We start from the raw sequence: 12132 nt of genomic DNA on the forward strand, positions 1-12132 counted from the left end.
ACCTATTGGTTATACATGCTTTACAACATATGAAAGGTTTTTGTATCTGACAGTGCCCATTTAATTAAAGTAACCTTTCAAGAAATCAAACATTTCTGAAGAGACACGCTGTCATCTTAGATCAGGGAATCTATGCACCGGGGCTGCATACAAAATACATGCCGGATGTCACAGAGTCCTCGTACTGCCGTCATGGCTTATGTTCTCAATGTATGACCAAACCATTTTTGAACAGAATACGAATAGAGATTGTGAAGCTCACACTACACCATTAGAATATACTGAGATGTCATCTGTCCCCGTTTCCCTGCAGCGCATAGTATTTCAGGATATGAGTGCACTTATCATGAATGGAGAAATGACTTCGAGCGACCTGACTACTCCCTATAGCAGTGTTTCCTAACCAGGGTGCCTCCTGGTGTGGCAAAACTACAACTCCCAGCATGCCCAGACAGCCATCGGCTGTCTGGGCATGCTGGGAGTTGTAGTTTTGCAACACCGGGAAGCACCCTGTTTGGGAAACGCTGCCCTATAGTGATGTTACAGAGATACGGATTGGATATCATTGTGGTTGTATCCTAGTGTAAAAAAGTGAATGGAAACTAAGTAAGGCAACAGACTGATAGCAGAAGAACAGGATTAACAGCAGAACAGAGTATTTTAATGGGCACTCTCGTTAAAACAAATTTTTGCTATTGCACTCCTTATGGTAAATAAAAAAATCTTTCTGGTGTACTTTGTTTAAAAAAAAAAAAAATGCAGTTTTCTATGTTTTATTTGTGTTTAAAAAAGCTGCCACTAGGTGTCTCCCTACTTGTCCAGAGCACATTTCCCCCCCATCTCTTGCACAGACGTTGGACTCTTCCTGGCCTGGCAGAAGTACAAACACAGAAAAGGCAGTCTGGAGTGCTGAGGGGGGGACGACATTGTGTGTGCAGCCTTAGCTAATAATAGCTCATCTCACACTGATCTGCTCTGGGCTGTGTGTAGCAGAGTGAGTGAGGAAGTTCTCCCCTGTATCGCTTCAGATGATGTCACGCCTGCTGGGGAACGCCCCTTCCCAGTCTGTGAATCTGACCGAGACTGAGCAGAAAATACAGAGCAATATCAAAGTAGAAAACTAAAAAAAATGCAGGGGGTGGTTTATCATGATGGGGGCAGTGAACTGGGAGGATTATAAAATATAACAAGATCATGACAGGTACTATTTCAGGTGATGAAAGTGAATTGCAGGGACCTGAACTATTCATGTAATGATATTAGTGAGACCCAGATTGGATATCATTGCGGATGTCTGTTGATGTGAGGAAGAGAATGGAGACAAGAGATTATCAGCACAGAGTATTTGAGGAAAGGAGTGTCCTGTAGAGTAGTGACACCATATATAATCTACTTTGGTATGCCATCACATGTCACAACAAACCAGAAGGGGATCTTGCTATAAGGTGGGGTTCCCTACCCTTCTGCAGTCTGTGCATGATGGGTGTAGTAATTTTGCAGCAGCTGGAGAGTCACAGGTTGGGGAACACTGCTACAGGAGGTGCCCTGGCATTTTAGGAAGCCCATTAGATGACTCCCAGCATTATATATGGACCCTGGTAGGTGGCAAGTCAATGCAGAAGAAATATAACTGGGCCCAAGAGAAGCAGAGTCCTCCATAAGACCTAGGTGCATACTAATAGAGTACATATCTTGTTTTATTCTTCTAGATGTGCACTGTATAGCAGAGGCGCTTTCTCAGAGCATATGGCCTTCATCTATTATTTAACAAGAATCTTGGCATCCACCCAAGGATTCCCGGAGAGCCAACAACTAAATCCTTTATTTTTTTGTAACTAAATAATTACGATGTGGAGTACTCGGGGCTATTTATGCAATAATCTGCCTCTTGCAATCCATAATCAACCTTGTATTGTCATCCGGGACCGTGCTGTAATATCGCAAACCTGTGCTGCGTACCGTTGCCTCAACCACAGCTGCAGCATCTCATTCACTGAACAGATATAACCCTCTCAGGAGGGCTGACTGTGTATTTTCCCTGCACTAGAATTTATGGGCGAGATTTATTGAAATCTGTCCAAAGGAAAAGTTGCTAATTTGCCCATAGCAACCAATCAGATCGCTTTTTCATTTTTCAGAGGCCTTTTCAAAAATGAAAGAAGCGATCTGATTCGTCGCTATGGGCAACTCATCCTCTGGACAGGTTATAATAAATATCCCCCTATATCTGTATCCCCTACTGACCTAATCATGTACCTAACCTTTGCCTGTGACCTGACTATCCCTTTGCCTGACATTCTGTACTTTTGCTGCCCTCTTGGTTCCTGACTCTTGACTTGTTCCTGTAAACCCTTTCTTTGCTGTATTGGTACTTGAGCCAGCTTTTCAAGAGTTTGATTCCAGTGCTTTCCAATTAGTGTGTCTCCACCTGTTACAAAACGAGTTGCAGTTTTGCAACAGCTGGAGACGCACTGTTAGGAAAACGTTGCTCAAAAAAAATTATTTTAGGTATTAAAAGAATATACTAAAGTCCTGCAATTGAACGCTCAATCTTCTCCCATTTTTTTCATCCTATTCAGTCTTATAATGCAGTAAAATGGAGGAAGGGGGGTTTGTATCACAGGCTTTTTGCCTCAGTGACATAAGACTGGAGTTTGGGTCTTGGTTTTATGAGTTAGAGGTAGAAGGAGTCGGCACTCGTCTGTAGTGTGGTGCACGTGGACCAGTAGATATATACAGTAGGTAGAAGTAGTCCCGGCACACACGAGTTGGATGCAAAATCACCTGAAGGGTTTATTCATATGCATAGCAATACAGCGGCTCACAGGACGTGTTTCGTCCACCTCGTGGCCTTCATCAACTGATCTCAGTTGATGAAGGCCACGAGGTTGCCGAAACGCGTCCTGTGAGCTGCTGTATTGCTATGCATATGAATAAACACTTCAGGTGATTTTGTATCCAACTCGTGTGTGCCGGGACTACTTCTACCTACTGGGTTTTGGGAGTGACTAAAGGTTCTGGACATAAAGATGGGAAATTGTGTATAGTCTCGTTGAGTAGAAGGGTTTTGTAGTAATTTAATTGTCTGTAATTTTGTCATGATTCACTAAAGTTATGAAAAGATGCATGGCCCTTGTTAACATTTCACAAAGGCCGTACATCAAAAATCCCTAACCACTGCAAAAATCAACCTAGGAAACCCTCTACGCGAAAAGTCTTCCAAATGAAATGTTGTTCCCCAAAAAAAACTGCGATAAAAATTATTCGGGAGACTATCTATAAAAAAAAAACAACTTTCAAATTCTTTAGTAATAACAGTTTTGTTGTGTGTTGGAGTCCTTTACCGGATCGCTGAGCGCTACCAGAGAGCAGCAGAGAGGAGTTGTTCTGAAGCAGATCAGCTTGTCTCCGGTATGTTGGATACTCATACACTGCACCAAAAAGATGAATTCTTGGGACGGACGCTGACAAGTTTTCGGTGAGAAGCTCAGAAGTTTATGTTTATGCAAAGAACCTGATGTGAAGGACGTTTAAGTTTCTGTTACACCACATGCTGTAAGTGGAACTAGCAGCACGCGGTATTTCTGTATGTTAATTATTACAATAAACCCAGAACTACTGAACTGCGACACCTGCCTTTTTGGGTCTGTTTGCTTGCTGACAAGACTTTAAAGGGTCCTGTTCTATATATGGTGAAGGATATGGAAAATAAGTTGCTAGGGGCAACAGGATGCAAATCAATTTTGTTTTGAAGAAAACACCAAAACCTTGGGTGACCCAGCTCCGCCCACAACTCCGCCCCTATACATTTTATCCTCTATTCTTTGATCATGGGGAGCATCAAAAGGGCCAGAGATGCCCACGAAAAGGAAATTATACCACTGTACAAATCACTAGTCAGACCACACATAATGGGCACCAGTGTACAAGAAATATAGAGTGGAGCTGGAGAAGGTTCAAAGACGGGCAACCAGAGTAATAAGGGGAATGGGAGGACTACAGTACCCAGAAAGATTATTATATTTTTGTTTAGACATTTATGGAGTGTAATAGTATTACAAATTACAGTCAACAGATTATGGAGAAGAATTGTTGTTCCAGGGATTTATTCTGATTTGGAGTCAAGAAGGAATTGCTCTCTATAAAATGAGGAAACCTGGTTATTAAAGGGGCTGTGCACTGCCCTGACTTTCGGAGCTCCGCTCACAGCGTCCGGAAGTTCATTACTCCGAATGCTGTGTGCGGGCTCCCGTGTTCGCGGCCGCCGGGCATGACGTTGAGGGGGCGGGCGAGACGTCACGAGGGGGCAGGCGAGACGTCGCGAGGGACCGGACGTGACGTCATGCCCAGCGGCCGCGAACACGGAAGCCCGCACACAGCGTTCGGAGTAATGAACTTCCGGACGCTGTGAGGGGAGCTCCGAAAGTCAGGGCAGCGCACAACCCCTTTAAGTCATGGGTTCTGGGATTCTAGATTACAATTTTTTTTAGATGTTAGGATTCCAGACTGCCCTCCTCTTCGGCGGAGGACTCCAGACTGCCCTCCTCTTCGGCGGAGGACTCCAGACTGCCCTCCTCTTCGGCAGAGGACTCCAGACTGCCCTCCTCTTCGGCAGAGGACTCCAGACTGCCCTCCTCTTCGGCAGAGGACTCCAGACTGCCCTCCTCTTCGGCAGAGGACTCCAGACTGCCCTCCTCTTCGGCAGAGGACTCCAGACTGCCCTCCTCTTCGGCAGAGGATTCCAGACTGCCCTCCTCTTCGGCAGAGGATTCCAGACTGCCCTCCTCTTCGGCAGAGGATTCCAGACTGCCCTCCTCTTCGGCAGAGGATTCCAGACTGCCCTCCTCTTCGGCAGAGGATTCCAGACTGCCCTCCTCTTCGGCAGAGGATTCCAGACTGCCCTCCTCTTCGGCAGAGGATTCCAGACTGCCCTCCTCTTCGGCAGAGGATTCCAGACTGCCCTCCTCTTCGGCAAAGGATTCCAGACTGCCCTCCTCTTCGGCAGAGGATTCCAGACTGCCCTCCTCTTCGGCAGAGGATTCCAGACTGCCCTCCTCTTCGGCAGAGGATTCCAGACTGCCCTCCTCTTCGGCGGAGGATTCCAGACTGCCCTCCTCTTCGGCGGAGGATTCCAGACTGCCCTCCTCTTCGGCGGAGGATTCCAGACTGCCCTCCTCTTCGGCGGAGGATTCCAGACTGCCCTCCTCTTCGGCGGAGGATTCCAGACTGCCCTCCTCTTCGGCAGAGGATTCCAGACTGCCCTCCTCTTCGGCGGAGGATTTCAGACTGCCCTCCTCTTCGGCAGAGGATTCCAGACTGCCCTCCTATTCGGCAGAGGATTCCAGACTGCCCTCCTCTTCGGCAGAGGATTCCAGACTGCCCTCCTCTTCGGCAGAGGATTCCAGACTGCCCTCCTCTTCGGCGGAGGATTCCAGACTGCCGGCCTCTTCGGTAGAGGATTCCAGACTGCTGGCCTCTTCCGTAGAGGGTTCCAGACTGCCGTCCTCTTCCGTAGAGGGTTCCAGACTGCCGTCCTCTTCGGTGGATGATTCTAGACTGCCTTAATCTTTAATTGAGTTTTCTAGACTCCCTTCCAATAAGATATAGGATTCTAGACTCCCGTCCTTGTAGATGTAGGATTCTAGACTCCAGTTCTCTTAGATGGAGAATTCTAGCTTCCCATCCTTTTAGATGTAGGATTCTAGACTTCTGTACTATTATATGCAGCATAATAAGTAGAAGTTTTCCTGTTCGCCTGTTACCTTCACTGATGGACTTCAGGATACTCCGTGTATGGCCATGTGCTGCGCTGCCTCAGAGTGTGACCGGAACAAACTCCTTATAATAAGCAAACAGAAAAGGAGCAGAAGAGGAGAAGAAAGAGCGCGCTCCACAGGAAACAGGTCTCTGTACTGGAGCCAAGACAAACCCTACGTCTCTACATGGAATACGGCTAGAAAACTAATGTCTTTTTAAGTGTTTAATGACGTTCAATTGGCAGCTACATAGACATCAGAAGGTGCGGGCGGCAATCTGCTAACCGCCGCAATCCATAATGACGCCAATTACACACCAATAAACGCTTTCTATATAATCACTCTGCAGAAAACACACAAACATGTAAGTACTGGGGTCATGTGCGGCCAGAGCTACCATGGTCTCATCAGGACATATGGTCTATTAGGTAACTTGGGGTTAATTCTAAGAACTATGTATTACTATTAATTAATAAAGTACCTTTTTCGTGTTTCCCAACCAAGGTGCCTCCAGCTGTTGCAAAAGTACAACTCCAAGCATGCCCGGACAGCCAATGGCTTTCTGGGTATGCCGGGAGTTGTACTTTTGCAACTAGTTGGAAAACACTAATCTAATGTGGATTAGACAGACTCTCCAGGCAAGCAGGGAGTTGTAGTTTTGCAACCCGTTGGGAAACACTAATCTAATGGGGACTAAACAGACTGTCTGGGGATGCTGGGAGTTGTAGTTTAGCAACTGCTAAAGGGCCATAGTTTGGAGACCACTGCTTTAACCATTAAGGCCAAAAAACCAAATGGTATTTCTTCCTTACCTCGTCTAATTGCAATGTATGAGACATACACTTTTATTTTTCCACTAAATGCTGTTTTTTGGGTGCAATATTTTTTATAATTTTTTTTATTATTTTGCTAATTGACATTAGATCCCACATTTTATCAATAATGTGATGACTCTGCTGACTTTGTCCCAGTCTACACAGCAAATCTGCAGAGCTGCAGAATGCAGGAAATGCCAGGTTAAGTTAATATTAGTGTTTGGGAGTTCCGTCACAGATGTAAAAGTACCGACATGGACGGAGTGCAGCACAGCGGACACCAACACCTACCATTGACTTTGAATGGGATCCTTCGGGTTTCCGTATTGTGTCTCTAGACTTGCAAGAGTTGAGGGGAGGGAAAAAAAAAAAAAAAGACGGACCTGCAGTATTTATTTCTCCGCTCAACTTCCATTGTTTGCTGGATTCTGCGAACAGAGCTCTGAACCGCAAATGTGAATAAGCCCTTAATGTGTGCGCTGCAGTGACTATACTGTAAACATCTATTCAGATATTTAAAGGGTAGTTCCCGCTATGCTTTTTTTTTTCTGTCCCTGCCTATTGCCCATCTATTCCTAACCCCCTCCCTGTCTTAAATATTTTTTTTTTAACATATTAAAAATGCCTTTTGTCTGCCTGGTAGTGTGCTCACTACCAGGCAGACTTCCCCAGCAGGCACCACGTCACTGATGCCTGCTGGGGGGGGGGGGGGCACACTGATTGACAGGCAGGGAGCGAGTGCATCCTGACTGAATTTGGACCGAATTAAAGAGTGACGTCACGCCAGGCTGCAGCCGGCCACTAGGAGGGAGACCCCTAGTGGCCGTTTTTTAAATGTAAATTAAACCATTTTAATGAAAAAAAATAATAATAAAAGTATATTAGAGATATGTTGTACATAAGTACTACAACATATCAAAAAAAAAATTGGGTGACAGTGCCCATTTAAATGAGGAAAGTCCAATTCAATAGAGAAAAGAGTCCGGTACTGCTGCTAGTGCTTGGCGTTTCCCAACTAGATGGTACTGCATACAGGACATACCCGGGTGGTGCAATCGTCAAAAAAGCACTTAGAAGGGCAAAATTGGATAGATGTGGAAAAGGATGCACTCATCAGCTTGCTTGAAGAAGTTTATTCACAAACAGCGCAACATAGTACAGTGGGTAGATACAGAGGAGCGGCCTCACAGGATCGGCAGCCCGAGGAAGTGCGCTTGGGCACAGGAACTAGTCTGCCGCTGTGAGGCCCCTCCTCTGTATCTACCCACTGTACTATGTTGCACTGTTTGTGAATAAACTTCTTCAAGCAAGCTGATACGGGTGAGTGCATACTTTTCCACATCTTTCCAATTTTGCCTTAAATGAGACAAGGCTGCTACCAAGTGTAAAATCATTGACAATAAAAAAAAATAATAATAATAAAAAATAAATAAAACGTATCCCGCAGTCAGCACTTACCTTGTCCTGAATTATAGATGGCTTTTACGGATTTTTTCACCTTCTGCAGTGCATTCCTATCTTGATCTAAGGCCTGAGAAGCAAATAAATAAATGAAAGCCATTAAACAAAATAAACACATACTACAAAAACATACAAAATATAGATACTCTAGAAAAAGTTACATTTAATCCAGGCAAATCCAGTCCTAGAAACCCAATCCAGAGCTTTGATTACGCTTTTGGCAGGAGCAGCCGAATTTCTGGATTATTGGAATTTCTGGATTATTAGAATTTTGCTGCGTTTGCTCAAATGCCAGAAACATCCACAGTAAAATCGATAGCACCAACCATGTCTGCAAAAATCAATTCTGGTTACTCTTAAATCTGTCGAGATTCACAAAATGTAGAGAAATGATGGACGATGGGCTGGATGACATCTAATCGATCGCAACAGAAAACAGGAACGAGGAGGATTGTGGGAAATGCAAAATGAGATTTTTTTTTAATCCTTGAATACAATTTTACTTAAAGGGGTTATCCAGGAAAAAAAAATGTTTTTTTTATATATCAACTGGCTCCAGAAAGTTAAACAGATTTGTAAATTACTTCTATTAAAAAAATCGTAATCCTTTCAGTACTTATGAGCTGCTGAAGTTGAGTTGTTCTTTTCTGTCTAAGTGCTCTCTGATGACACGTGTCTCGGGAACTGTCCAAAGTAGAAGCAAATCCCCATAGCAAACCTCTTCTACTCTGTGCTGTTCCCGAGACAGAGATGTCAGCAGAGAGCACTGTTGCCAGACAGAAAAGAACAACTCAACTTCAGCAGCTGATAATTATTGAAAGGATTAAGATTTTTTAATAGAAGTAATTTACAAACTTTCTGTTTAACTTTCCGGAGCCAGTTGATATTTAAAAAAAAAAATTTTTTTTCCCTGGATAACCCCTTTAAACAGAAAAAAAAAATCTAGCACTGAGCAATTTCTTTAGTAGCTCTTTATAGAAGCTTTTCATAGATGATGAAAGTTTGGCTGCCTGTCGCCACCACTAGGGGGAGCTTGCAGTGCATCAGTGTTTCCCAAATCCTAATCATGCCCTGACTTTTTATTCAAGTATTTTCCAACCAGTGTGCCTCCGGCTGTTGCAAAACTACAACTCCCAGCATGCCCGTTGGCTGTCCGGGCATGCTGGGTGTTGTAGTTTTGCAACAGCCGGAGGCACAATGGTTGGAAAACACTTTTTTACATTGAACTTCTGCAATGCATCTTAGAAAAAAAAAAAAAAAAAAGATATTCTATATGAGAACATATATACTACAGGGGTAAATTGCATTCATCTCATAGTTATATGTCCTGCCCATAAATCTCCAATAAGTGGGATAATTTACCCTGTAAGAACCGACGAGTACAAGCCCAGACGTTCTACATATACAGGTATGTGACCCTTGGGCTATATCCAAGAATTATTTACCGTGAAGATATAATAAAAACAGAAATTTTCACTTTATGTTCTTTTCTTGGTGCAAAACAGGAATATACAGATGTAGCAGAGCCGATGTATTTCTTGTTTTACACTTCACTGTGACAATGAAATTCCTCATGTATCTTTATATACAATGTATCTTTGGTAAATTTATACATTTTTTTTTTGGTTAAAGAGCTCTAAATCCACCATACTGACACAAAGTTAAAGGGGGACTATGCTCTGTTCTGATGTCCTAACAGGACTTTTTTAAATGGTCACTAGTCTTCTATACAATGTATGCGCATTCAATAATGTATTATCCCAAGTGCAATTTTACTGTAAAACAACAGCTACTAGGGGGCTCCCTTCCAATGGAGTTGCTGGTCACTGCTTCTTAATTTCTCTGTTACTGGAGGAAAATTAAACGTAACGTTTAACTTGCCTCCAGTAACAGAGAAATTAAGAAGAAACACACAAAGCAGGGGGATGAGCCACCATCACCCGCTCACTGCAGTATACAAAGCCTGCCTCTGCTCCCTTCCATAGGATTGCTGTTCTGCCTCGGCTCCATGCCATTGTATTGTTGTTCTTCTGCATTTGCTCTCTGTTATAGGATTGCTGTTCTCCTGCCTCTGCTCCCAGCAATAGGTTTGCTGTTCTCCTGCCTCTGCTTCCAGCAATATGATTGCTGTTCTCCTGCCTCTGCTCCCAGCAATTGGATTGCTGTTCTCCTGCCTCTGCTCCCAGCAATAGGATTGCTGTTCTCCTGCCTCTGCTCCCAGCAATAGGATTGCTGTTCTCCTGCCTCTGCTCCCAGCAATAGGATTGCTGTTCTCCTGCCTCTGCTCCCAGCAATGGGATTGCTGTTCTCCTGCCTCTGCTCCCAGAAAGAGGATTACTATTCATCCTGGCATCCTTTATTAGAACTTTGCAAAATGGGTCAGGAAAAATGAGTGCCTGGCTAGGGGCACTCACTGCACATAGTGGTACTCCAGCTGCTGCACAACTGCTGTTGGCTGTCCGAGCATGTTGGGAGTTGTAGTTTTGCAACATCTGAAGGCACCCTGGTTAGTAAACACTCCTCTTTGGTGACTGTAGCCAAAATGCTATTGTGTATCTATGTTCCTAACTAAGTATACAAAAAAAGAAGGTTGCAGCAGCACTCATATGTTCCAAACTAATCAGCATATTTAGGTAATTTTTTCAAGATTATAAAATGCACCTTTTTTTTTTTTTTTTAGCAAGAAAACATGATCTGACTGCCAGACACAGGTTAGTGACATTAACCCCTTGGGTGCTGTAAACCACTAGGGGGTGAGTTTTATAGTCCGAAAAATATGGTAATTTGGGAAGCGAGTCTGAATCGTAACAGATGCCAAGGAAGCGGAGATGGGGGGGTGCTGCTTGCTGGGACCCTGACTACTATAGAGTTGGTCCATGATATGTTGGAATAGGTCCTGCTTTAAAGGGATTTCCCTCCCCGACGCTGCTCTGTCCATCAACCTTGCATCGTCGGGTCTCTGGGAACGCAAACTTGTCAGGCAGGAGAAAATGTCAGTCACTTCTGGCTTTTACTACGGAAAAGATGAGTCGACAATTTCGGAACGATGACTGATTCAGTCCAGGAACCACTCAAGAAGGTCACGAGTTAGCAACAAAGTCATACAAGACAAAAAAACGAGATAGCAACAAAGTCATACAAGACAAAAAAACGAGATAGCAACAAAGTCATATAAGACAAAAAAAAGCATTGCCATGTATACAGTATGTGCCCCCCAACCTGTGGTCAACTACAACTCTCATCATCCCCATAGAACTCCAAATCATGACCTGAAAGGAAGAGTCTAGTCTCCAAAACAATGGTTAGCCAGCTGTGGCTCTCCGCCCGTTGCAAAACTACAACTCCCAACATGCCCTGACAGCCTTCGGCTGTCAGGGCATGTTGGGAGTTGTAGTTTTGCAAAAGCTGGAGACTCACAGCTTGGTGAACACTACAAGGTATAAGGAGCATGACTGATTCTCTCTTTGGTGTTCTGCCCATCAGGCCCCACAAAAGAAGATGGGAGTTGTAGTTTGGTAACAGCTATAAAGCCATAGGTAGGGGACATGCTGCCCTACAAGGAGCTACCCATAGATGGCACTAAATAGAGAGCTTGCTTTCTTCTGGAGAAAAGCTAATTTGCATACTATTTCCCATGAAGTTTTGCAAGTAAGTCTCCTGACACCAGCAAATTCTCATTAATTAGAACCAGTACCTTCTAGCTGAAAGATGTCGGGGCATGATGGGAGTTGTAGTTTTGCAACAGCTGAAAAGCCACGGGTAGGGGAAAGCTGTCTTGCAAGAAGCTACCTATAGATGGCACTAAAGAGATCATTTTCTTTCTTCTGGATGGAAGCTAATTTGCATACGTTTTCCCATGGAGCTTTGCACGTTGGGTGACCGGTGACTCTCCTCAATGGGAACCAGTAAAACCTACCTGAGATTTTAAGGCATGATGGGAGTTGTGGTTTAGAAACAGCTGGAGAGCCACAGTGTGGAAAACAGAAGGAATGTCCAGCAGAGAAAAGAGCAATAAAAAGGGAAGTATCTTTACTGTTGTAATATCAAATGGAACAGAGCATCAAATACAGACGTGTTTTGGGTCCTCACGACTCTTAGTC

General features: G+C 44.1%; 1 protein-coding gene across 7 annotated transcripts in view; it reads right to left on the bottom strand.

Annotated features, from left to right (window-relative positions):
• Positions 1–12132, bottom strand: part of ASAP1 (ArfGAP with SH3 domain, ankyrin repeat and PH domain 1) — a 389691-nt gene that overhangs the window by 104172 nt on the left and 273387 nt on the right. For all 7 annotated transcript variants that reach the window (XM_056522758.1, XM_056522762.1, XM_056522756.1 and 4 more), the window contains one exon: positions 8030–8102. In XM_056522758.1, coding sequence (XP_056378733.1) covers positions 8030–8102 — 73 coding nt within the window. The remainder of the gene's footprint in view (positions 1–8029; positions 8103–12132) is intronic.

The sequence above is a fragment of the Hyla sarda genome, chromosome 5, assembly GCF_029499605.1.
Source record: "Hyla sarda isolate aHylSar1 chromosome 5, aHylSar1.hap1, whole genome shotgun sequence".
Taxonomy (NCBI): Eukaryota; Metazoa; Chordata; class Amphibia; order Anura; family Hylidae; genus Hyla; species Hyla sarda.